The 25,995-nt window shown below is 38.2% G+C and overlaps 1 protein-coding gene across 1 annotated transcript in view; it reads left to right on the top strand.

Moving 5' to 3' along the window:
• The first annotated feature begins 2,413 nt into the window (after positions 1 to 2,413).
• The window catches only part of LOC107040167 (DNA N6-methyl adenine demethylase), a 101,474-nt gene continuing 77,892 nt past the window's right edge, over positions 2,414 to 25,995 (top strand). The window contains exon 1 of the mRNA XM_029126243.1: positions 2,414 to 3,493. Coding sequence (XP_028982076.1) covers positions 2,414 to 3,493 — 1,080 coding nt within the window. The remainder of the gene's footprint in view (positions 3,494 to 25,995) is intronic.

The raw sequence follows: 25,995 nt of genomic DNA, 5'->3' as shown, positions 1-25,995 counted from the left end.
GGGGGGGGGGGGGGGGTTGCGTGTTGAATTGGCATTTTCACCGGGTATACAGCACGAATGCAGACATCTCGGAGAAATCCAGGGTCGAGGTTTTTCAGCTGTAGTTGAGAAATAGTCGCATGACAGGGTCGTTTTGCTCTGCTGGAGATGATATTTCTATTTGCTCACGTGTGAATGGACAATTTGTTACTCTTTTTTTGGGACACTGTTGGAAAAAATTGACATTTAGGGGACTGGTGACTGGTGATTTTTAGGAGAGTTTTGAGAGTGAGATTGAGGAAAAAGTCCATTAAATCGCAGGTTTTCCTGGAAATTCAATGAAATTATTTGAAAAATTGACAAGATGTTTACTTGAATTTTCCGGATTTGTGGCAATTGTGGAATAATTGAAGTGTCATTTTCAGTTTCCAGTGATTTTGCAGTAAAATTTGGAATTTTCAATGACGAAATTTCTTGGAATTTCAGTAAAACTGTGGAGAGTCAACAATTTTTCAACAGTGTTGAATTTAAAAAAATTGAAATTTCATGGACAGTTGACTGTTAATTGTCGGGAGAGTGACATTGAATTCAATTTAGGGGGGAAAAAGTATAACATTTCAGATTTCACTAAATATTGGATGAAATTCCCAAATTTTGAGCAATAGGAAAACGAGAATTCCTTAACGCACTTGAATTTTCAATTGAAACGTAAATATTCGGTATTGAATGAAGTTAAATTTTTCATTTGCAAATTTGACAATATATTTACTTGGATTTTCGTGATTTACATCAATTATCGTAGAATAATTGAAGTGTAATTTCCACATTCCGTTGTGTTTGCCATAAAGTAGAGAATTTTCAGTGACGAGATTCCTCGAAATTTCAGTGAAACTGAATGAGTCAACAATTTCTTAATAGTATACATTGTTAGAAAAGAATTGAAATTTCATGGACAGAAATTAGAAGCCTACTGGCTCTTAATTGTCAGAAGAGTGACATTGAATTCGATTTAGGGGGGAAAAATTATAATATTTGGAATTTCACTGAATTGAATGAAATTCTAAAATTGCCAGCAACAGAAAAACAAGAATTTCTCAACTTACTTGAATTTGAATCAGAACATGAGCATTTACCATCAAATGAAGTTGAATTTTGAATTATTTGACCATTTGACAATATTTGCATTTGGATTTTCCTGATTTCAATTAATTATCATGAATAATTGAGCTGAAATTCCTTGAAACTTCAATGAGATTCTAATGCAATAAAAATTTCCGAGAAGTGTACCGGAAATGTCAGACAAAAATGTTTAACAGTGTAATTCATTGTATTCAAATGAATGTTTTTTTTCTGATTTCAGATCGTACAAATCAACAGCCTTCAAACAAGCCACATTAACCTCAAGTGATTTATATTTTCTTACGAATCAAGAATCACGTAATTAGTGTCTATATTGTCGTAATATCCCAAGAGCTTAGGTTTGAAAGGAAGAAGAGGATTCTAATGCGCAGAATTTGTGAAAGGGAGACAAAGGATTGATACATACGTATTTTACTCTAGTGTACAAATATAAAGTCCGCCAGTGCCAAATCGAGAGGATTAAAAGCAAAACAAGAAAAAAAAGTGTAACAGATTAAAATTATTATAAAGTTTTTAAAAAGGGATTAAAAAAAAATTAAATACAACCGTGTGACAGAGAAATAAGTGAGCTAAACCATAAACCAAAGAATCTACCATTTTCTACTAATCATTCAACGATACTCTAACGAGCGGGGGGCCAACACCTGGATTTAAAAAAAAAACTACAGATTAAAACCAGACTAAACTCCTGATTAATTCGAGAAAGTACCAAGTTCTCCGCACACCGTTATTTAAAAAACAAAAAACAAACTAAAATCACAAATAAAAGCCAGACAGAGTCTAAAAGCATAGGAATTTATAGTTAAACATTGTAAGTATTCTACATTTTTTAAACGAGCACCGAGGAGTAAATTTTTATCAAATTTTATCGAGCAAAAAGCAAGTTTAAGGAGAAAAAAAATTAAGTTTAAAAAAAAGTTGACGAATTTTCGCTCAGGAAAACTAAAAAGTTAATGATAAACAAAAATTAAAAAGATAAAAACCAATCTACTTCAGTTCGTAGCCTAAACCTGTCGAGTACAAAAGGAGAATTAAGTGGAGATATTCCCGCGTGAAGCTCAACGAAACTCACGATCGCAGTATAATTGAACAAATAAATAATCTATTAAATGTCGTGTGTATGATCCCCAAGTGTCCCAGCGTACCAAGTGAACCCCATTGAACTCTTCGCAACTAAAAATAATCAACAATTACCCATCGCAATCCATCGCCAATCGACCAAATCATCAATCACACCAACACCTTCGACCAAAACCCACGAAGGAGTGATGGATTTGAGGATGCTTCGTAGAAGATGAGCGCCGAGGTTAAAAAGGAGGTAGCACCCGAGAGGGTGAGCCCTCCGGCGGCACTGTCGGTATCGCCAGGCAACATTGGACCTGGTGATCCAAATCGCCATTTGCCGCCATTCAGTAGTTTCTCCGGTGACGTATCAATGGACACTGGTACAACGTTAACAACCCTCCACAGCCAGGACGTTGGTCTTGGTCTGACATCCTCGTGGGATTATTACGAGGGTCTGACGGGTCGTCTCATAGACTCACGGGGTGAAGTTGTACTTGCGAGTCAGTACCGTCCATGGGAGTCAAAGCACGGTCTCCATCCGAATCCCGATGGTCTGCCGAGCTTTGCGAGTCAATTTGCCCCGCCGAGTGAGTCAGAGCCACAGTTAACAGCACTCACACCTCTTTCACCAGCATCGGTGTCGCACTCACCACCTGTGACATCAGCTGTTGGTCTACCAAGTTTTCATACACTTGGTTCACCACTGCCACCACCACCTCATCCACATCGTGCTCCCGTTGGTTATCCTCTTGTACCCGCGCCTGTTCAGGCACGAGAAGTGCCAGCGCTTCAACAGCAGATCCTCGATGAGAGACACATTCAGCTTCTTGGGTCAAATCCTGTTCAGGCATTTGCACCACCACCTGGCCATCCACATCACACGGTTCTGACAGTGGTCAAGCAGGAGTATCCACAGCTGCATCACACCAATTTCCAGAATCCCATGTCAACGGTCCTTGACTCGTCACCTTCTTCGAGGATCGACGGGAGGAAAAAGGAGCGGAGAAAAAATCGAGGCGATTCTATGGAATCGGAGGATGGTAGTGGTAATGTGGAGTCTTCTGGACAAGTTGCCGCGGTATCGTCGACGGGTAATCGGGGTCCACATGGACATTTGGGCGGTGGGATTGGTGATGGTGATGGGGATGGTGGACTTGGTGATAAACCGGCGAAAAAGAAGCGCAAGCGGTGTGGCGAGTGCATTGGATGCCAGAGAAAGGACAACTGCGGTGACTGTGCACCGTGCAGAAATGACAAGAGCCATCAGATTTGTAAGATGAGGCGGTGTGAGAAGTTGACGGAGAAGAAGGTGAGTCAATTATTTCAGATTGAATGAGTATTTGATGGTGAGGGATGGTGATGGTTTCACAAAATGGTGGAAGCACATATGAAGAATCTTCTATAGTCTTTTGTTATGGCAAGACTATTGTTTCCAATTTGGACAATTTATGAGACAGAACAGGGTCTTTCAGAATTGGGAGGAAGACAAGATTTGGATTCTGACAGAAAGATTTGTAGATTGTTCTTGGTTCAGTAGCCAGAAATTCTTTCATTTCGCAATAGTTTGGACGCTGAAGGTGTCCTTCACCAGGGGAGTTCCATTCTGTACAAAATCAATTGGATCAAAACATTAACATTGCAAATTATTTAAATCGAGCCATTAGTTCTTCGAGTATTGGGACAGAAAAATCAAAGCAAAAAGAGGCACTCAAAAGAATCGGGTTCCATCATTATAAAAGTAAATTTCTTAATTGAATAATTATTTTTCTCATCACGCATTCTCATTCGCCCAAACCTAACCAATTGATACAATTCTCCCCTCATAATTGTTCATTATAAAGTCATTAAAATCCACAAAGGGTAAAAACCGGTTTTACACGTTCCCATCTTCGCCACTACTTTTCGCTCCCACGGGCATATCCACGACACGCGTTTTGTTAAAGATAACCTCATTGAAAATGAAAATCCATGCCCATAATAAAAACGCGTGGCGATATGGAATTTCCACTTGGAAATGCATGACTCATGTTCCAGTAGAAGGCGGATGTGGGTTCCGTGCGAAAGTTGTATCTCCGGTATTTACTAGTATGTATTTGCCGTGGGGGTTTTAGGTGATACAGGGAGGGCAATATATAGAGCAAAGAGGAGAGACGAGGGTGGGATTTACACGCTGAACCGTTTTGCCCGGTGGGTGGGCCAGGAATCGGACTTGGGTATATATAGAGATGAACTTGGCCTCGATGTTGGGGCTCAATGCGGCATCGTAGGGGGAGGGAAAGAGGGAAAATTGGGAGAGTGGAGGGATCCCCGGAGGGAAATACAGAAATACAGATAACCGCTGGTTTATTATTGCAGTGACATTGAACTCAACAGAGGGGTTGGAATTCACTCTCTCTTCTGCTTCACCCAAATCATGAATAAACTTGATCTCTCGTTCTGTTTTTGTTTGATGGTACAGGAGGGAGAGGAAGCTCTATTGATTTTTTTTCGCCTCTTTCGACGGCTGCTGTGATAAATTTAATGATTGGTTTTAACGAGGTAGTGAATTGCGATAGAGTGAACGGACTCTACGATGCCAATGTACGTAAGCAGCTCTCACAGTGTCTTATCGTAGGACAAGTTCAAGGCTCAAGACCCCGCGGGTCATTATAATCGCGTATCGAACTCTCTTCTGTGAAAATAAAATAACTTGTTTTCACATTAAATCAGTGGTCTCGTGTTTTTCAATTGATTAATTAATACGTTCGTGGATTTTATCGGCTGCAGTAGGAAAACTAGTGCTTCAAATTGAGATGGTTTCTCCCCTTTTTAGAGACGTCTGTATCACTAAATTAAGCCATCAGTCTAATGTCTTAAATTAGGAAAATTAGGAAATCTTCAAGCCACTATAGTTTTTACAATGTGTCTCGGCTCTAAGCCGAGTTTTCGAGGAATATCTCCGAATCTAAGGGACACAGCGCAATTTTGATAATGACCTTTTTTGTCGCCCTAAATTCGCTCTACAAAAAAGGTTATGACAAAGATTTTGCTATCTGCCTTAGATTCCGAGATATTTATTGACAACTGACCAGAGGCGTAATGAACTTGGACCGTTTAACTGTTTCGCTTCTGATTTTGGAGAATTAATTTCTACAGTTTTGCGTTGGTCAATGTGAAATCGAATGTTTGTGGAAGCATATGAGGGAAGGCGAATATGGCTGTACAGTGATCGCGTGAGATTTTCGCGAGGCAAACAAATCAATTATCCCCTGACGTTGCGGTGCGACGTTTGACCTATGACTCACGGGCATCGAACGCTGATGCCCAAGTCAGAATGAATCAAAGTATTAATAACCCAAAGTCACTTTACATTATACGTTAAATCGATAAAACTCGTGAATTCTTCGATTATTTATCGCTTCAAATGTGACATATTTATCATTGGTAACATTATACTCAGAAAACAAGCAAAAATGAAATGATATTAGCGGCGGAGAATAAAATCCAAGTGCAGCAGTGATAATGTGAATTTCACATGAAACTAAAATGTTGAATTAATGTGCATTTGGAGAGACGTTTGAGACGAGTTGTCAAGGCTTCGAGTCGATGGCTTCCAATGGAAGAGGTGAAAGGGAGAGTAAGTGGGAAAGGGCGACTGGAGAAGGGGAAGACGTCATCTCGAGTTCCCAATAATCAATACTGCGACTCAAAGAGACTCGAATAGACCCCGAAAAAAAAAAAAATTCAACTTTTTCCCTCTCTATGTATCAAATGAAAATAAAGAGAAAAATCATTCAGCGAAGGGGGGGAGGCAGGAAGTGGGTGAAGGAAAAAAGTCACTGCAGCGAAAGTTGAGGGAAACAGTAAGCACAGATGATGGATGAACGTTCGAGAGTCCAGGACCATTGTATATAGAGCTTCGCCGTCACAACAACCCCCTCCCACCAGCTATCATGGCCACAAACGCCCTCCTTATCCCCGGGGAAGAGCCTATCTGCGTCACACTTCTTCCGCGTGTTTTCTAGACCTTATTTCTCGACACCGAAAAAAAAAACGAGGAGGAGAAAATAACCATTGGGGTCGTGGTGAACGTGTGTTACACCTGCGATCACGCATCGCCCCCGACACGAAGACCCCATCGTAATACTGATTTCCTGGGTGCTTTCATTCATTCATAAATCTTGGCGGGCTTTCTAGGGTGGCTTGTAGGTGTTCGTTTGTTGTCTTCTGGGTGAAGAAGAATGTAGAATCAAAATTGATTTCATGTGGGTCGAACGCGGAGAAAAGAAGTTTTGGGTACCAGGGATATATCCGCAATTTTTAGGAATCGATGTTTATTTCTTAGAAATTTAATTAGAAATTTAAGAAGCTTGCTTTTCTGTATTCTAATTTAATGTATTAAATTTCATAGACAGAAAAATGCTTTGTAAGAGTGATAAGTGATTAATGATAGGTGAAAAATTGATGAATAATATTGATTACTTGATCAATCCCCTTTCACTTCTCAAAGTGGCTCGATCTTTAATTGTACCGTAACCGTAATTGTTGAAAAATAAGGGAAGTTTTATGAATCGATTTTAGAGAAAAGTAAATGATTGTCTTGAATTATTCAGAAAATCCGCGAATTCTGTAAACAACTAAATAATTTTCGAAATTTTTCATTAATGAAAAAAAAAATGGGCATTTTCCTAGAATTTTCTAACAAACGGGGAGTTTTCTCAGTTTTCTAGAATTTAGCACCTTCACAAAAAGGAAGAATTGATCAACTTCGCGCATGATAAACATGAAAAAATTGACAATTATGCTGCAAAGAATAATTTGTGGCATTTTTGTGTAATTTAGGATTATGCTCCTGGTTTACTGACAAAATCACTTGATCTCCGGATTTCTCACTCGTTAATTTTTAGAATGCCACAGATTCCTAAAAAAACGTTTTTTTCAGTGAAATTCACAAAGAAAATGTAATCATCCGGTAAAATGTCAGTGCAATTTAAATTGTTCTTATAAATTTTAAAGAACTTCAGAGTGACCGAAAAGTTTTCCCAGTTTAGCAACGTAATTTTTACTACATTTTTCCCATCCTGTAGCATTTCTAATCGTTCGTGTCATTAAAGACACGTTTGGTGGGGATTTTTTGAGGGGGAGTTTACGGTTCAGCCGAGAGTGATATTTGAATTTCGTGGATTCACCCTCCGCTCGACGATTGCCAAATGCGATGATGGAGGGTTTTCGGATAATAGTTCGTTTTATAAGGTGATGAGTTCTCATATCGAATGATAATTTTCAGAATAGGTTTTCGCCGATATTTAGTGGGAATTTATCGAGACGTTTGGGGCCTGGTAGTAAAACATCGAAAACGTTCACGATTTTTCAGGTTTTTTCATCATTATTCCCCTAAATCTGATTCAATTTCCCTCTCATGAGAATTACTACCATATTTTCCGTGAAATTTTGAAAAATTTCTAACAGTGTACACTAGAAGAATCTCACTCCAGAATATTCACGCCTCGACTATATCAAATATATCGCTGATCCACTTTACCTAGGGGTTGAAAAAACCAACAAGAAACGGTTATCAGTGAAGCGTCGGTGATACGTCGGCAATCGGCCATGTGTAAAGGGACTTATGGGTGGGGAAATTCAACCCGTAGCCCAGTAATTTTCACCCCAATTTCGTGGAATTTCTCAGTTGCCGGAATAATTTTGCCGGAAGGCGTTGGCAAGGTGGGGAGCCCATTTCTCCTTTTAAATCCCATATTCTAACCCTTCATTTCGTAACCCTGCGCAAGCGCTAGCAATACCTCAGAGGCCCGTCCAATCGCAATATTGGCGATTGATTTGCGACGGAGAAAGCAGGATGATTTATTTTTATCTGAAATTCTTCATTATTCCCAGTTTGCATTCTTCTCTTGTTGGTTATTATTTACTTTATCCTCGAGCAGCATGGCCGCTAGTGAGTTTGTTGCCCCTGAGGCATCGATAACCCTGGAGGAACTCAGCAATACAAACGCTTATCGGTCACTTATCGCCGCCTCAAAGCAGCGCATAGCGTCGTACAAACTATTCAAAGTCTCGTTTACCAGGACGAATACTCATTGCTATTAATTTCGGGTTTTACTGGAATTGTTTAATCGGTTTAGTTTGTTGTAGGGAGTTATTGATATTGCTGGGGGTTTTAGTGTCATTAGGGATTAGGAGATATGGCTGTTGGCAGTTTGGGTTATTGTAATGTTGTTGATAGAGTTTTCTAATGCAATAAGAATTTTTTTGCTGAAAAAAATTCTCTAATAGCGATATTCATTATAACGTTGTGGAATTCCATGATTTAGATTGGATGACTTTTTGATAATGTGTAGTTTTTGATAAATATGAAAAGGGGATTAACACAAATGTTGGAGAAAGATGGTGAGAACTTTATAGAAAAGGTCTTTACTCTTCGCAGAAAATAAAAATTGAGATTAAATTCGATTTAGAGTGGAAAAACTCATGATTTTTAAGTTTTATTGATTAATTTTCTCACTCGGATTTCAGCCAATCAGAGCGCAGTATTTGAGGCTGTCAAGCAGTTTTATTTCGGAAATTTCTAAAAAATTTCTGACGGAAATTCACTAGTAGCTTTTCAAATGTTTCACATCTTTCAACGCATTTCACGTTTAATATTCTGTGTGACAGATAACCAAAAAAGTGGGTTGTAAATGTATGGCAGTGTAAATGTATCCGGATGCTGTTCACTGCACTCTGCTCGGCCGAAATCCGAGTGGAAAAATAATCCGTCAAATACCACTCGTGCTTCAAAATTGATCGGATATTTTTCTGAAGTTTCCCTGCCTAGTAACGAGTGTGTCGAATTTTGCGAAGCACGAGGATTTAAAACCTGCAAAATTTGACATACTCCTTCCTAGGCAGGGAAGCTTGAGGAAAATATCCGATCAATTTTGAAGCACTAGTGGTATTACTACTGAAAATTCAATATTGTTTACCTTAACTTCCGTGATTTCTATTAATTTTTTCATCAATCGTGAATTTCCAATTACTGAATTCCTTGAAAAATTACTAAAACTGTCACTTGATGAAAATTTCCAAGTGTACCTGAAATTTCAGCACAAAATTGTTAACAGTGTTGACACAAATTCACGATTTCTGAAAAAATAGATCGGAATATCTAAAGTAAAATTCACAAATCTGTGATTCTCACCAAATTAACTAATTCAAAATACTAACCCAACATTTTACTAACAATTTACTAACAATTTGTGTGTTAAAGAATTCACCTAGAGATAACTTTCATTCCAACGACATCAAAAGGGTATAATTGCGCTGAAATTTATGGTTTTCTTTGATTTTTTCATCAATCATGAATTTTCAATTATTAAATTTCTTGGAAAATTATTCGAACTGTCACTTGATTGAAATTTCCAAGTGTACCTGACATTTCAGCACAAAATTTCAACAGTGTTGACAAAAATTCACGATTTCTGAAAAAAAAGATCGAAATATCTAAAGTAAATTAAAAAAACCAAAGATTCTCACCAGATTAACTAATTCAAAACTAAACCAACATTTTACTAAACAACTCACTAACAATTTACTAACAATTTGTGTGTTAAGGAATTCACCCAGAGATAACTTCCATTCAAATGACATTAAAATGAGCTAGTTGACAATAAAACCGTTGCAATGAGTCATGAGAATAATGAATAATGATTTTGTTATGGTCATTTCAGTGGAAATAGTTTCCGGGTATTCTTCATGTGACTAATAAAACTAAAAAATGAAAAATCCTAACAAACAACTCACATAACTAACATTTCGGTAACACCGCCGAGACTGTGTGCCGGCGTGTGATCGCGTAGATTATTCACCAACTGATAAATTTGATAAGTGTTCGGGGCCCAACGCTGCCGGGCGTAACATGCGTTGGAGGTAACTACCGAAAATTAATCACAGACTTGAAACGTATTAACTACTTACTAACACGAAACACTAACCCCTGTTTTTACTAATTTTAGGATTAAGGAGTGTGACTAAATCTACTAACCATAACCAGACTAATAATTTACTAACATTTTTTGTTGATAACTGTATTTTTTTGTGTTATATTTAACCGAAAATATTTGACAACACATTTATTCAATGCGTGAATGAAGTTTCGCATGACATTTTTCAGTTCAGAAGAAATAATAATGGAAGATTTTAAATTCATATTTTCTTATTTTGATAAATAATAATTGATAAATAAACAACAGGAAGAGGAAGAGAAAAATCAATTAGTTATAATTTCTAGAATATATATACTAGAATTTTCCTCATTTCTATCAATTTTTATGGAATAATTGAACTGAAATTCACAGTTTCCATCAATTTTCCGATAGAATTTTCACAATTTTAAAATGAAATTTCTTGAAATTGGAAATTTATAATGTCAATGAAAATTTTTTAACAGTATAGAATAATAAAATTTTTCCATTTAAGGATATCCAAGTACTTTGGCTGTTTTTTTCTCCAGTGAAAGGCTTCCGGACATTTTACAATAATTTTATTATTCAAACTTTTGCAGGCCTGAATTTAAATCTCGCCATTGAACCGCTAAAACATTTTTTTTTTAACTGAAAAAAAATTAGAACCTTTACTTTTGGAGGGAGATTGATGAAATAATTTAACAAACTGCAATTTTCAAAAATTTGGAGCATTTTCTATTAATAATTTATAAACAACGAATGTTTAAAAACCTAATGATTCCGTGTAAAGTCTAATTTTAACGACGCTGAATATTCGTAATTTTTTTCAAATTTTTCTCACGCAATTTAATTGACAAATTTGATGATTAAAAATTGTTGAATCTACAGTGTAGTCTGTATCAAACTGTGAAAGACACTCGGATATCCTTAAACATTTTCCTTTATAATTTTTGAAATAAAAAATCTCATCCAAAATTTCGATTGTGTCATTGCACCCGAGGATTTCCCTCTCCGTCCATTTGAAATCCTCACAAAAATACCCCTGAAATTTTGCGTATGAATTCCTACTAAAATATTCATCAACAACACTACAATAAACCCACAAAATTTAGTTAGCAACGTGAACTCTCTATTGAGTCCGAGAATCTCCAATTCGCCTTTTTTCCAAACCACTTCATACATATTTGAGTGTTTCCTTTATATTCACCTGTAATAATTTAAACCTTGCATCGTAAACTCTCTCTTCGGTAACCGAATACTTCGCTCTCTCGGTGCCCCTTTTCTTTTTTTTTAACCCCGCCACAGTCTCGCCCTTTCGTCGTGAGTCTCGCGCGGGGGATATCCTCTTTCTCGTTTTACTTTTCACGGGCTTCCCCCGTTTCGATTTATCGAAGGAAACCGGAACCAAGTGAAGGAGAATTGTTGCGATAGGAATTATTCGCGAAGCTCTGTGAAACCGTTGTACTACTCTCTAAATTAAATTACGCGAGTCGAAGGGGTTTTTTGAAGTTCAATTGAAGTTGATTAACGTTAACATTAATAGCTCACGCTTCCTTCATTTCAACAATTCTTCTGAATTTTTCCTCGTGACAATTGATTATTAATTTTTTTAACAAAATTCGTCTTGTCGAAGTTCGATTTATTGTGAAATTTGACAAAAATTTAAAGTTTTTTGGTTTCACTGTGGCTTTTTCAGCTACTCTCCCTTTATAATCACCGAGAGCATCAGAAAAATACCTGTAACTCAGAAATTGAAGAGCAGTTCTTTAAAGTTCAATCGAAGTTGATTTACTCAATGGCAATTTGCGTTTTATTTATTCCATTAGATCTTCTGAATTCGTTCTTTTGAAAATTGATTATTAATTGCCAGATAATTTTTCCGAAAGTTATAAATGAAAACCCGTCTCATGGAGGTTAAAAACTTCGGAATAAAAAATTAAAAGATACAAATTTTCGATTTATTCTGAAATGTGATAAAAATTTAAAGTTTCCTTATTTCACAGTGGCTTTCTCAGCTGACATTTTCCCTTTATATTCACGAAGGGTATCAGAGACATACTTCTACCAGCATGAAATCCACTGTTGAAATTGAGGAGCAGTTCTTTGAAGTTCAATCCAAGTTGATTCACTCATTGGCAATTTACGCTTTGTTCATTCCATCAATTTTTCTGAATTGTTTCTTTTGAAAATTAATTATTATTTGTTCGATAATTTTTCAAAAATTTGTCAATGGAACTTGTCCCTACGAGGTTTCAAAATTTTGAATAAAAATCGAAAAAAATAAAAATCAGTAGCGAAGCGGTAAACCGGGTCAAGTCGATTTTGAGTATTGGCCAGTTTTTGACGAATATCTCGGAATCTAAAAGAGATAGACAAATTTTTGTCGTAACCTTTTTTGTAGAGCCAATTGAGGGTTATAAAAAAGGTCGTGAGAAAAATTTTGCCATCTCTCTTAGATTCCAGGATATTATTCAAAAACTGACCAAAAGTCAAAATCGATTTACTGCTTCGCTACTGAAATTTTTGATTTATTCAAAATTTTTTTGCTTTCTCAGCTGACATTCTTCCTTTATATTCACCAAGAGCATCAGAAAAATCCCTCAAGCCCAGGCTGAAATCCCCCATGGAGGCTTTTCCTCTCGAGGGAGCTAAAGACTCGATTATCTGTGCGTCAGGCTTTTCGGTATCCAAACTTGTCCCAAGTTTTCTAAAAACGTATTGCGTATTTTCCCTATCTACATCCTCTCGTTTTGCACTGACACTAGACACCATGTTACAGAAATAAAAAAAAAAGTAGAAGGCACAGAAGTCGTACAAAATTCCCATGAACTCGCGCCAACATATTTGGGGATTAACTCAACCCCTTCGTATTTCGGGGGTGCAGAGAAAGACCTGGGCGCAAAGGTCGATCGATTCGGGAATTATCGCCTTGGCAAATAAAACTTCTGTTCAGCTCTAACATTACTGGGATCCTACCTTCTCAGCGACAGATGGGGAATTAACATTCGTATAAAAGAGTGAATGCTGCGTATATTTCATTTTGGACGTTCTCCGATTCAACAGCGGTTCGGGCTCAACCAATCTGTCGAGATTTCTTCGTTCAAAGTCTACGAAATTGCATTGTTGATGGATTGGGTGTAATTTCTCGTAATGACCCGCCTTTATAATGGAAAAAATAACTTTGAAAATTAAATTGAGGATGACAACTGCCGATTTATTTATTGCTTTATTCAGGGAAATTCCAAAATGCAAAGGACAGATTGATGTAAAAGGTTACAATTAATAACAAAAGACAAATTGAGATGAAGACGGAGGTTTTCTAGTTTCCAATAAAAAGTGAGCAAAAAATCCTAGAAATATGTAAAATTTCCATTCATTCTAGGCCCATTGTCCTTAAAAATTAGACGGAAAATAATTCATCTCCTCCCATTTGCAGAACATTTCTCCCTTCGAATCAGTAGAACATTCACTTCTACACATATTTCTTTCACAATCCAGAGAATAGTGTCTAAATCTCCAGACAAAAACCGCATCTTGCCACAATTTTCTAATAAAAATCAATAACTTCATTTTGAAGCCTAGAAATTTTTCTCCTCACTAAACACGACATATATTTTGCCGCCAGAAAATCCCCCAATAGCCCCCAAATCCCACACTACTCATCCCCAAGCACCTCCCCCAGCATTAATTATCAATTCATCCCGTCAAACACCATCACTCAATCCCCAAAAAAAAAAAAAAACCAGAAACAAAAACCCCAATTCCCCCCAGAAGCCTCCCCCGACCAACGAAATGCGTCGTACGCACTTTTCGTCGTAGAGCAGTGCGCGAGGTTCCCGAGTCGATATATCGATCCCCACCCCTTCCCGCTCCGTTTCCTGCAACGGGAACAGGACCCTCTCTCCCACAGGATGAGTCACACAGCCTCCCCGGGCCCCCTGTTCCGCACGCACCGCGCACCGCTTCGCCGCGTTCCGCGTGCCCCCTCCCCCCGCCCCCGCCCGTCACGCACACAGCGAGGCTTGACGCACGCAGAAATGCGTCCGTACGCACTCGATCGATCGCGCTTTTAAAGGTATAAGTGCAAACATACGCACACCTCCACCCCCACCCCCTGCAGTGACTCTCTCGCTTCTTCATTTCGCTTCCTTTATTTTTTTCACGCTTTTTCTAACTCTTCCGCCCCCCATTCTCGCGTGTTTTTTTTTCGAAACTCCTCATTCCCCTTTTCTCTCGCGTATTTTTCTCTTTCTTTTCACTCGAACAACGCCAGGTCCATTTTGTTTTTGCGAGAAAGAGCGAGGAAGGAAGGAGAATGGGAGAGAATTTTTCGGCGGGGCGGCAGAACGGGCGGGAGAGCCGCCGGGGGAGTGGGCGGGTGAGAAAGGACGCAGGACAAAACTGTAAAGCCAGTTTTACATTATTCAGCGCGTGTGCCCGCGTGCCTATCGCACACACAGCATTCTCAGAAGCAAGGAAATGCCGCGCGTTACCCGCACTCTCCTCAATTTTTTTTTTCCACTCGTTGTATGTCCTCACGTGTCTCCTCTTCTCTCCCTGAATTTCAGAGTTTCCTTTCATGTTCCGGATATTTCAGTGCAAATTTCTTTCTCCAGGGTTTTCTTTGTTACTTTTGTCTGCACACTCCTTTTTTCCTTCTCTTGGTGATTTTTTTTTTTCAGTTTCGTAAGTTTGTCGCTGGGATGTTGTATCTCTTATCGGGGTTGAGGTGGTGGACAGTATTTTTCTAACGTCCTCGCATATTTTCTTCTCTGCTTTAGTTACGTTTATTTGTTTTGGTGTTTTTACCGCACTCTGCACTCGGAGGGCCTATGCAAAGTCGGGGATGAGAATCAACAGAAGTATCTTGAGATAAGGCGACTGGAGATTATGAGAGACGGGTTTTTGGGAGACGAGGGGCCTGCACGAGGTTAAATTATGAAGTGTTGTCGATATGCGGGAAATTATTTGGAATCTTTGACAATTTTAATGTATTTCGGTGATGGAAATTCAGGGTTTTTTTGGGAAATTCAATGGAATTAAGAGGGTAGGAGGATCCTCTTTAGTAAAGATGAAAGAAACGTGAAGTTGTTTTATATCGAAATATCTCGAAACTGCCTGACCGCTAATCCTTAATTCTGATTGGTCAATATGTGACACGAAGTTATTCACGAAAAAAACACGCGGCATTTTCAAATTCTTCAGTGACATAATTTCAAATTCTTCCATGGTAATTTTTTTTTTCACGTCATATATATATTTCACATGTATATATATCATCGGTGAAATTAATAAATTCTGTCCTTTTATGGAGACCGATTATTTAAAAAAATTGAAGATAATTCATTGAAAATGAAAAATTCTTTATAGATTCTTCTACTCTACTTCGCTATTCACTTCAATCATTAGTCGAATTCTCTTTGATTCATTATCAATATTTATAAGGTATTCATGAGAAAATGAAATTCAATGAATTCCATTTCTTCATGTCAACAAATGAATAGAACAGCGCGCGCATAGATTTTGTAAAAAAAAATTCCCGACATGCGGGTAAATCTGAGCTCCACAAATTCTCCTCGTTTGTTGAATTCCGAGGCTCAAAAGTTTTCACCGTTATATCCTCAGCACCACGAAAGTGTTATGAACCAAGTTGAGGGGGGTCTGAGGAGAATAAATATTTTTAATAAATTATTAAAAATACGAGGTGGTTGACAGGTCTGGGCGCCGCCATGATGCTTGGATACCCCCTCCCCGGACTCCGTGGGATTTCCAAGATGGCGGTGCTCACAGCTGTCAGTCACCTCGTACTTTTAAACATTTTTTAAAATTATTTATCCTCAGATCACCCTCAACTTGTTCCATAACACTTTCGTGGTGCTAAGAATTTGGTGGTGATAACTTTTGAGCCTCCGAACTCACCAAACGAAGAAAATTTATGGAGCTCAGATTTGCTCGCATTTCCGTAGTTTTTTTTTACTCTCCTGCCCTCTTCATTTTTTCTTCATAGGAATATGGAAAATGCTGAAAATTATAATTCAGATGAGATTTGAATTCTAATTTGTTCATGGTTTTTGAATTTTTAGAATTCTTTGGGAAAGTTATTATTGGGAAAGTTATGGTGCAGAGAAATCTTTCCTTGAATTCAAGTGAATATTCATTTTCACTTGAAACTTCATGCAAACGGTGGAATTTCCATTTTCCATTCGTTAAAAAGACCCATTAAGTCCCATTTTTTCAATGGAACTTTGCTGGAATTTTCAGAGAACCTTGAAATTTTATTGACTTTTTTTTCTTAAATCGAATTGAAGGTCTTTTCCGGAAAAATGATTTTATTTCTGGAAAAATCGTTAGTTTTGGGAGAATTCAACGAAAATCAGAATTTCAGTTCCACCCAAAGTCACAACTCCAAAAATTTACATGTGAATAAACCGATGAAATGCAAAAATGGGCTAAAGAATATTACACACGTATTTTTTAATTTTAAAAAATGATGAAAAACTAGGAAACATGAGTCATAGTGCAACATTTTCAATCGCCTATAACTTATTTCTGTTTCATTATCTATTGACATGAAAAAACGTCTGTAATATTTTCAGAAATGCGATAAAAATTTCAAACAAACCTACAATTGAATTTCAACTCATTGATAACAGTAATTCGTCGGCATATATTCACAATAGCCTTCATCGAAAGAGTTGTCATTAGAGATTCAATGAACAATGTCAATTGATTGCCCTCCCCGTCTTCTAGCTGAAAGTTAAAAGGGGTGGATAAGGAATAATACAAGGGGGTGGGGCCGCACCTCCACAAAACCGTGCTCCATATTCCCGGAATTTCGCAAAGGGTTCACAAAATTCGTATAATTATTCCACACGGATAAAGAGATATAACAAACACCCATGAGCCGATGAATTAATATTTTCCCCTGTTTGAAAACTAAATGTAATATAAATGTAAAAAAAAGTTTTTCGCGCACTTCATGTCACCGTGTGTCACGTGTCCACGTGCATATTTGTTCACGTGCGAGTAATAACAAGGTGGCCCAGGGCATTTGTTACAAGCGTGCAATTACCCCCTCTACTTCTGAAAAATGTAAAATTGCATTCATGGGGTTAAAAATAAATGACACGATATCGACGCCATGTCCAGATACTTATATTATTCGTTGTAATTACGTATTTATTTCAAGGTTTAATGTTGCAAAGAGGGGATAGTGAGGTATTTCAATGGGGAAAAAAGGAGCGAGTAAACTTATCCCTGAATTTTTGGGTTTCCTTTTTAAATTCGTTGTGAGCAGTCATTAGCATTTCATTCGTATACGTGAAAATTCGGGTTATTTGTGTTGTATCGAATTTAAATTCTGCAGATAAGCCTAATGAGGATGAAATATATGCCGAGGAGTTTTGTGTCATAAGAATGGAAATTTTGTATATTTTGTAATGATAACGCTGTGAATTTCAATTAGTGCATGAAAATTGGGATAAATGAGGAAAATTTAGGTGAAATTTGGAAATTCCAGTGATTTGGATTCTAAATGGTCATGTTCAATTGAAAATTCAAATGAATGGAGGAATTTTTGGGTTGTCTATATTGAAAGTTATGAATTCACTTGAATTCTACCTAAAATTTTTAATGTTATAAGCATTTTTCTCTTGAATAGAATTCAATGTCACTTGTATCAAAATCAATGCGATGAATTTTATTTCTGACTGAAAGTTCAAGAAATCTTGTCATTAGAAATGCACAATTGAATGAGGAAATCGTTAGAAACAGTTAATTTCAAGTCTATTATTCCGTGAAAATTGGGATAAATGAGGAAGATTCAGGTCAAATTGAAAAATTCCAGTGATTTAGATTCTGAATGTTCATGTTCAATGAAAAATTCAAGTGAATGGTGGAATTTTCATATATATTGAATAATATATTGAAAATTATCAATCCACTTGAATTCACTTGAATTCTATTCTAAATTTTAAAATATTATAAGCATTTTTGCCTTAAATAGAATTCAATGTCACTTGTATTAAAATTACTGCCATGAATTTCGTGTTCTTTACACCGTTGAATAATCCTGAGTGAAATTTTCCAGTGTACTACTTTGGGGTTTTCATCAAGTGACAGTTCTCCTGAAGTCCCACGGAATTTCGTGATTACAAATACACAATTCAGTAAAGAAATCAATAGAAACTGTGAATTTCCGGTCTATTAATCCGTAAAATTTGGGATAAATCAAGGAAATTCGAAATATCGTTGAATGTTCATGTTCATTGAATTTTCGTGTTGTTTATATTGGAAGTTATGAATTCACTTTACTTTTACCTAAAATTTAGAATGTTATAAGCACTTTTCCCTTAAGTAAAATTCATAACGTCACTTGTATTAAAATCGCTGCCCTGAATTTTATTTCTTTCTACACTTAAAAATTTGTGACTAAAATTTCTAGTAAGCTACATTACAGTTTTCATCAAGTGATTTCTTCTGAAATTTCAAAGAATTTCGTTATTAAAAATGCACAATTGAACGAGGAAATCAATAGAAACTGTGAATTCCAGGTCCATTATTCCCCAAAAATGATTAGAAATTCCCAAAATTCTCGTTTTCCAGCTGCTCAAAAATTTGAAATCTCATTTTTTTCCAACAGTATAGCAGTCAAGTCCACCATTCTCCCAACAATCATTTCGTTCATATCTAAACGTCAGCCGTTCATAAGTCGCCAGCCCCTCAGAGACGTATAGACCGCCTAAATCGTCGGTTAAACGCGAAATCGATTCCACAGACGCACTAAAAATCGACGTAGGCCGCCTCTAAACTGCCTTCGTACTCCAGGATAACTCAAGGACCGCAGGGGGAGCGGGCGGGTGGGGGGCGGGGGGTGGTAGTCTGAAGGAGAGGGGAGTAGCTGCAAGCAACGGGCAGCGGTGAAGCCCCTGTAAGGATATAATCCAGCTAGATTCGCTGGTATCGATTTTCGTGGTGCAGGGGGTAGCGCGCGCGCAGCGCTCATGTGTATGTGCGTGGCCCAAGTGCGTGCCTGATGCCTAGGAGATATATCGCTCGAGTGAGCGCAACCGGGCATTCAGTGTGTGTGACTCACTGCGTCGTATTTCCTCACTCGACGAAGTAACAAATTTTTCTAGGAAATTATGTGGGAAATATTATTACGGACGAATTTGATTTGTCCCGTTGGCGGGAGCTTTTTCGATTTTTTTTTCTGATGTGATGGGATGGGGGATGACACACGTGTGGCAGGGATGAAACGAGGTTGGCCTTGACTCGTGAATTTCGAAGGGAGGGGGGGGGGGGAACTACTCTCTCGGGGCTTGGCTCGTTTCCCAGGAATTAGAGAAAATTCCTGGAGTCTAAACTGGGGGAAAACGCCTGGATTTTGCGCTGAGTATTCAACCCAATTTCGAGAAACTTTTGATCGTTAAAAACATTCTTCGGGAGTTTGAAATAGAACTATTTTTTGATTAAAATAGATGAAATAGTAATTTTAATGAAAAATTTGACGAGTTCATTTGTATACGGGGAATCTTGAGGGGAATGGCTGATTGATTCTGAAGCTCGAGTGGTATTCGGATGATAATTTCCGCAATTCTGATTTCAACCAATCAGAGTGTAGTATTCGGGGTCGCGTGATACTTTCACATCAGTTTTTTATGCCCTTTTTCCCGTTAGACTCGATATTCTTTTTTTCAATTATTTGTTCACAGAACAGAAAACCTTTTCATCTTCAATAACGAAATATTCAATAAAAATTACGTATCTTTTCTGTAATTTCGGGGCGAAATGTGGTTGTAGAAAATTTTACGTAACTGTCACGTAATTTTGACCTAAAATCACGGAATTTTTCCAAAGCGTTCCATAATTATTACTGAACATTTCTCTCCGTGTTCCTTGCAAACCTATCAAATTGAAAGGAGAAACTGTTTAACAATTTTCGTCAAGAATTATCTTATCTGCTCATCTATATTCTTCGCCAACTTGCTAATTTCTGTTCTAGTATTTCTTTTTCCTTTTCTAATTCTCATCAAACATCAAACCTTATTTCATTGGAATTCTATCATATATTTTGATTGTAAATGGGCGTTTGCGCCCCCTGTATTAATGCCTAATGCGAAATGGTGCAATAAAATTGAAATTCAAATTGAAATTAATTGTTTATAATCATTCTCATTGCAATAAGCAATACGACCGATGAGAATCACATCCCAATTTTAAACTAGTGCGGTGTTCGGGTTTACGCGGCATATTTTCATCCAAAATGTGGAGAATATCCTTCACAGAAAGCAAAGCAGTTGACAGGCGACCGCGAAATTATCATTTAACAATTTTTTCACCCCAATTTCCGCCAAGAGAATTTGCCACGAACCTATCGATGAAAATGCCCGATAATTTTGCAGCTCTCGTGATATTCCATATGAAAATTTGAGTCATTTGGATTCCGAATGTTGACATTCCGTAAAAAATTCGCTCTAAGAAAAGTAAAAGAGATTTGGCGAGTGCACTTGTCATACAAATGATCCCCAGCACGCGAGAGGACCCCGAATGCGGTCAGTTAAAGCCACGTGCTGGTACCTCCCCAAACTACAACTCCCCTGACCACTCATCACCCATCTTTCCTCTCAAAGGTAGTGAAACTCTTCGAGAAAACGAGTGATATGAGCACATTGAGCGTATATGGACTGCTATGTGCGATGGGTTAGAAACAGGTAAAAAGGGTCCTCCAGCTGTCGGACAGCTGCTCTCCCCGATGTCCTACATACATCGTCGATGAAGCCGGGCGTAGCCGAGTCACGCACTCATACACACAATCACACACATACACATGCACACACACGCACGCACGTACACACAACTGGTGCAAAATACAACGAGCGATTTTGAGCGATATTCAATGGTTAAATGCACGTAACAGTGAGTGCGACAGACAGTGGTTGCCCCAGAAGAGGGAGGAACCACGTGGAAAATGGCATTTCTCCTTTTCGTACATGGCGCACGTGTGTTATATACCAATTGGCCATTTACGCCAAGGTTTTTCAGCGTGACGGCCATGAACAATGCCCATGAGCACTGTCCTGCACTTACCCCGAGCCGTATCGAAATTAGCTCCAGACTGTCTTCATCCCTTTTATGTTTCTTTTTTTCATCCACTCTTTAATGTTTTCCGTTTTTTTTTCTCTTTCAGCGATCGCTTTCTATTTCATCCCGGTCTTTTATTCCTGCTGTCTAACGTCTGTTTGACGAGTGTCATCTGACGACAATATCGCAACCCTGGGGGGATGTCAAATGGTCCTGACAAGTCGAGTATAACGACACCTCGTCTTATCTCTCTTCGCGTTTCGCTTCCGTGCGCGATTTATCTGACGGTTTTTATTCCTCAATTCCGGGGAATCGTTCACGGGTAAATGATGACGACCAATCGATTGGTGCTTAGGGTGTTTTAGAGTTGCTTGAGTATGGGGGTACGGTATCTTACCGGTGTCTAGGCACTGTCAGGGAATTACTCGTGAAATTTGCATTTATGTTGTTGATGAGTTAATTAATTTGAGGAAGATTCAATGAAATTGCAAGTTCTAGGGCGAACCCACAGAGGATCACTTTGGGGAGAATTATGTGGTGAAAGGTAACAGTGGGGGAAGGCTTTTTGGGAAATTTTTATGTGGAAACATGGGAAGAATCCGCAGCTAAAAATAAATTTATGTCACTAACCCCGATAAAGCGGGGTCCTCACATTTCTGCGGAAATATTTCTTATTTCTGCGAAATATTCCATGAAATTTCATTTACTTTTCCGGTAGAAACCATAAAAAATCGGGTGAATATAATCTTGATCTTCAATTAATTAAAAATTCATCGTAGTTTGGCCCTAAATATTAATGTTTTGATTGAAAATTCAAGCAAGTTAGAAAATTACTGTCTTCCTGCTGTTTCATTAATGTCACTCTCCTGAAAATTATTACCAAACTCTCCATGAAATTGCGATTTCTTTCCAAATAGTGTAAAATTCAAGCAGGTGTTGATTCTCCCTCATCTCTTTCTCACTTTTCCGTTCTATTCAACTCCTAGGTTCAATTCATAGATTGCCACATGCTCCCGTGTATGTGGGACATATACTTCTTCTTATGCCAAAACGATTTCATTTGATCCCATCAAATTATTTCGCTCGTTCCGTTCTATTCTGGATGAATAATACACCATGCAACTTGCAGTGAGACACAACGGCGCGGGAATTATGTCGACAATGCTTCTGATTGTCGGTTCATTATGACGTCACAAGAGCGAATATAACCAACTCGGAGTGAACGTGTACCCAGCGGTGACACGAGAGACAATCGCGTCGATCATGTTTTTATAGGTACAAGAGGACAAAAAATTGTGAAGAAGCTGGAGAAAAAAAAAAATATTCCCCCAGTTTTTTTCGTGCAATTTTTTCCCCCTCGTAATGCGCCGGAGAAATTTACGGAGGATGACGCTGGCTTGACGATATCGCCTTCTCGTTATTTACGTGTTTTTTTTTGTGTCTTCGATTCAGATGACCGGGTGCCATGGATATAAAAAAAAGGGGAGGCAGTGGAGAATGATCGCGAGGAAAGTCGATTGAGAATTCTTAAGTGTGCATGTGCGCCAGACGAGGCAGAAAGGGCCACATTAGAATCCACCGAGTCTGTATGTGTATTTGTGACTAAACTACGAGAGAAACGGAACCATGATTTATTTGCGCCATGGGGGCACCACGACGCGCCTCATATTTCTTTTAGTTCTCTGCCTCCGGTGTATATTCTACACAGTTCTCTCTCTTCTTTGAAGTTTAATCGATGGTGGAACAATATAGAACGATTTTAACAACTTATGTGGCTCAGAAATTCGAAGCGAGAGAAGAAAAAAAAATAACGGAGAGACGAAGCAAAACGGAAACCCAAAATTGCTCGGGAATTTTATGGGTTTCGCTGAAATTTCCGGAATTTCAATTTCAACTCAACGAATTTTACGAAGAAAAAAAGAATCGTTTCAACGGGAGAAATATAAAACCCAAAGATCAGTTGTTGTACACCAGAAAATTGGATTTACAGTCCTTCCAGAAGGCACAACAACACATGTGCCCACGCCATACCGTTACAATGGCTAATTCTAATCCTAATGGGACCTAAAGCCCATACCTCAGGACCCCAAGTGCGTTGATCCCAATTACGAGCAGCAATTAATATTATTTATTTCTAACTGCGAAATCAGTTTCGCTTTCGACTCTATCGCTCTTGTATTTTTATTCAATGTGCGGTGCGTATTATTTATCCGGTAATACTGAGGAGAAAAGTTACCCCTGATACTCCTCCTCCCCCCGCCGCTCGATCGATAGTCTAGTGCGTACCTTGATTTATGTTCCACGCTAATTACGCTCATTTACATGGAGATAGATTGAGCCGCTTGGACCAATTAAACTCGAGGAGAATCCACCCCTCTGAATGTTTTTACTCTCTGGCGTTAAGCCCCACACCCCCTGCCCTCTTCGCAACCTGCGATACATCATGGAGAATAGCCCGGAAAATGATATTTTGTACTACTTCTCACGATTCCTTGTCTCGGAATTGGTGTTACATATTTTTCAAACTCGGAAGCTTGAAAATCAGGACGGAAGATCTTGCGGCGGGTGTTGCGATGAGTTTTTTCCGATCGTCAAGCCAGCGTCATCCTTCTCGCCTTCCGCTCGGACGCGAACTTCAGTCGGGTGACAAACCCCGTTGCAACAGCCCGGAATAGTTATTTTCGTGAGAAGACCCGGTAAACCGCGATTCTAACCTCGCTTCGCTCGGTTTGATCGCGGTTTACCGGCCTTCTGACGAAAAATTGCATTCATCACAAGGTCCGCAAAGTATTTTCTGATGAATGTGATTATAGGCCTCGCCTTCGGCTCGGCCAATAAAGCCACATTCATCAGAAAATACTTTGCGGACCTTGTGATGAATGCAATTTTTCGTCAGCAGGCCCGTAAACCGCAATCTAACCGAGCGAAGCGAGGTTAGAATCGTGGTTTACCGGGCCTTGTGACGAAAATGTATTATTCGTTTGAGACGAGTACACGGAGAAAATTATTTGGTGAATTTCACAAACTTGTTGGTGATATTTAAGAACTAATTCATTAATTTTGAATTCTTAATAACGAAATTACGCGGAGTGTCAATGAGGAAAAAATAACAAGGAGTTCAGAGGAAGTTTCAGCCAAAGATGTTTAACAGTGTTATTTATACAAAGCAACCGGCTTGAACCTCTAAATCAATAAATTCAATCAATTTTGACTATCAACTAGATGGTGAGGGTACATATACATTTGGAATCGCGCAATCATTTGCAATCCCGCAATCATTTGTGTCTCGATAATCGGCCAATGTCTCGTCTAGAAGAGAGAAAGTGCTTTCGTAATAATTTGCAATTTGTTGTTGAATTTGATCCATCACAAAAATTGACGAACATTTATCGAAAATTTAACAAATGGTTGTCGAATGAAATTGAACAATTTTCTCTGAATTTTAATTAATTAGTTGTTGAATTTCATGAACTAGTTGGTGACTTTCACCAAATAAATTTCTCTATGTACAAATTATCTACAGTTTCGGCATAAATTATCCTGACGTTTAATAAATTTTCAGTGGAGAAAAGTCAGTGAAGACAAATTCACTATTCGTAACTCGCACTTTCGCACCGATATAGGGTGAAAAATACCTAGAAATGGATTTTGCTTCACAATTCAGTAGTGAAGCAGTAAGCCGGGTTCAGTAGATTTTTACTATTGGCCAGTTTTTGACGAATATCTCGGAATCTAAAAGAGATATAAAAATTTTTGTCATGACCTTTTTTGTAGAGTCAATTGAGGGTTATAAAAAAGGTCATGAAAAAAATTTTGCTATCTCTTTTAGATTCCGATAAATCCTTCAAAAACTGGCCAAAAGTCTCTAAAGTTTCTCCGACTTTATTCTCCGTATAGCTTCTGATGCTCGGCAGATCGACGGACTCGGCAAGTCCCATTGTAAGCCCCGATATTGATTCTTCACAGTACTCTAGGGATGAAAATAATCAATTGAGGGGGGATTCATTTCCTGGGATGTAAATACCAGAAACAAAATCGTGAAATCCATCTCAAATAGCCTTCTGTTGCAACGACGATGGAGGATAGAAACTAGATCCCCGGGCAGCTGCTGACCCCTCTGAAAAACCGGAAGCTGTCAGCCATCTTGTTTGCACAGTTGCCATGGTTACGGTGAGATTTTCTGCTGCTGGAGGAGATCGCATGGATCATTTGTGGATCGGTATTAGTTGAAGAGAAAAATTAGAGAAACTTCGGTGAGAAAATTGGAAAGGAAATGTCTGCACGCAGTATTAGAATTTTTTGGGTGACGTGTTCGGTACTTTCGTCATTGATGAAAATATTTTGTCATTGAAAATTCAAAATTTCATTGAACAATCAAATGGAAACTGTAAATTTCAGTTCATTTATTCCAGGAACATTAATAAAAATCGGGAAAATTCAGATAAATATGTTCTTGAATATTCAATTAATTGAAAACCAGTGGAATTTGAGATATCCTGATTTTTTTTTACCCTTAAGTCAAATTCAAAGTGACTCTCTGAAAATTACCTATTGTAATTTCGAAATTTCACGGAAAATATAGTAGTAATTCTTATGAGAATGACGTTGAATCCGATTTATGGGAAAAATGGTTCGGAAATTTCAAGTTTTCGGTAGAATTCGACGAAATCTACGAGTTTTCAGTGGAAGTGAAGCGGCAGGTTCGCAACTGAATTGAATTTTCAACCGAAAATAAATATTCAGTAGTAATACTACTAGTGCTTCAAAATTATCGGATATTTTCTGATAGCTT

The sequence above is a fragment of the Diachasma alloeum genome, unplaced genomic scaffold (assembly GCF_001412515.2).
Source record: "Diachasma alloeum isolate Michigan unplaced genomic scaffold, Dall2.0 Dall_scaffold_00325, whole genome shotgun sequence".
Taxonomy (NCBI): domain Eukaryota; kingdom Metazoa; phylum Arthropoda; class Insecta; order Hymenoptera; family Braconidae; genus Diachasma; species Diachasma alloeum.
This window is presented reverse-complemented; position numbering and strand designations above follow the sequence as displayed.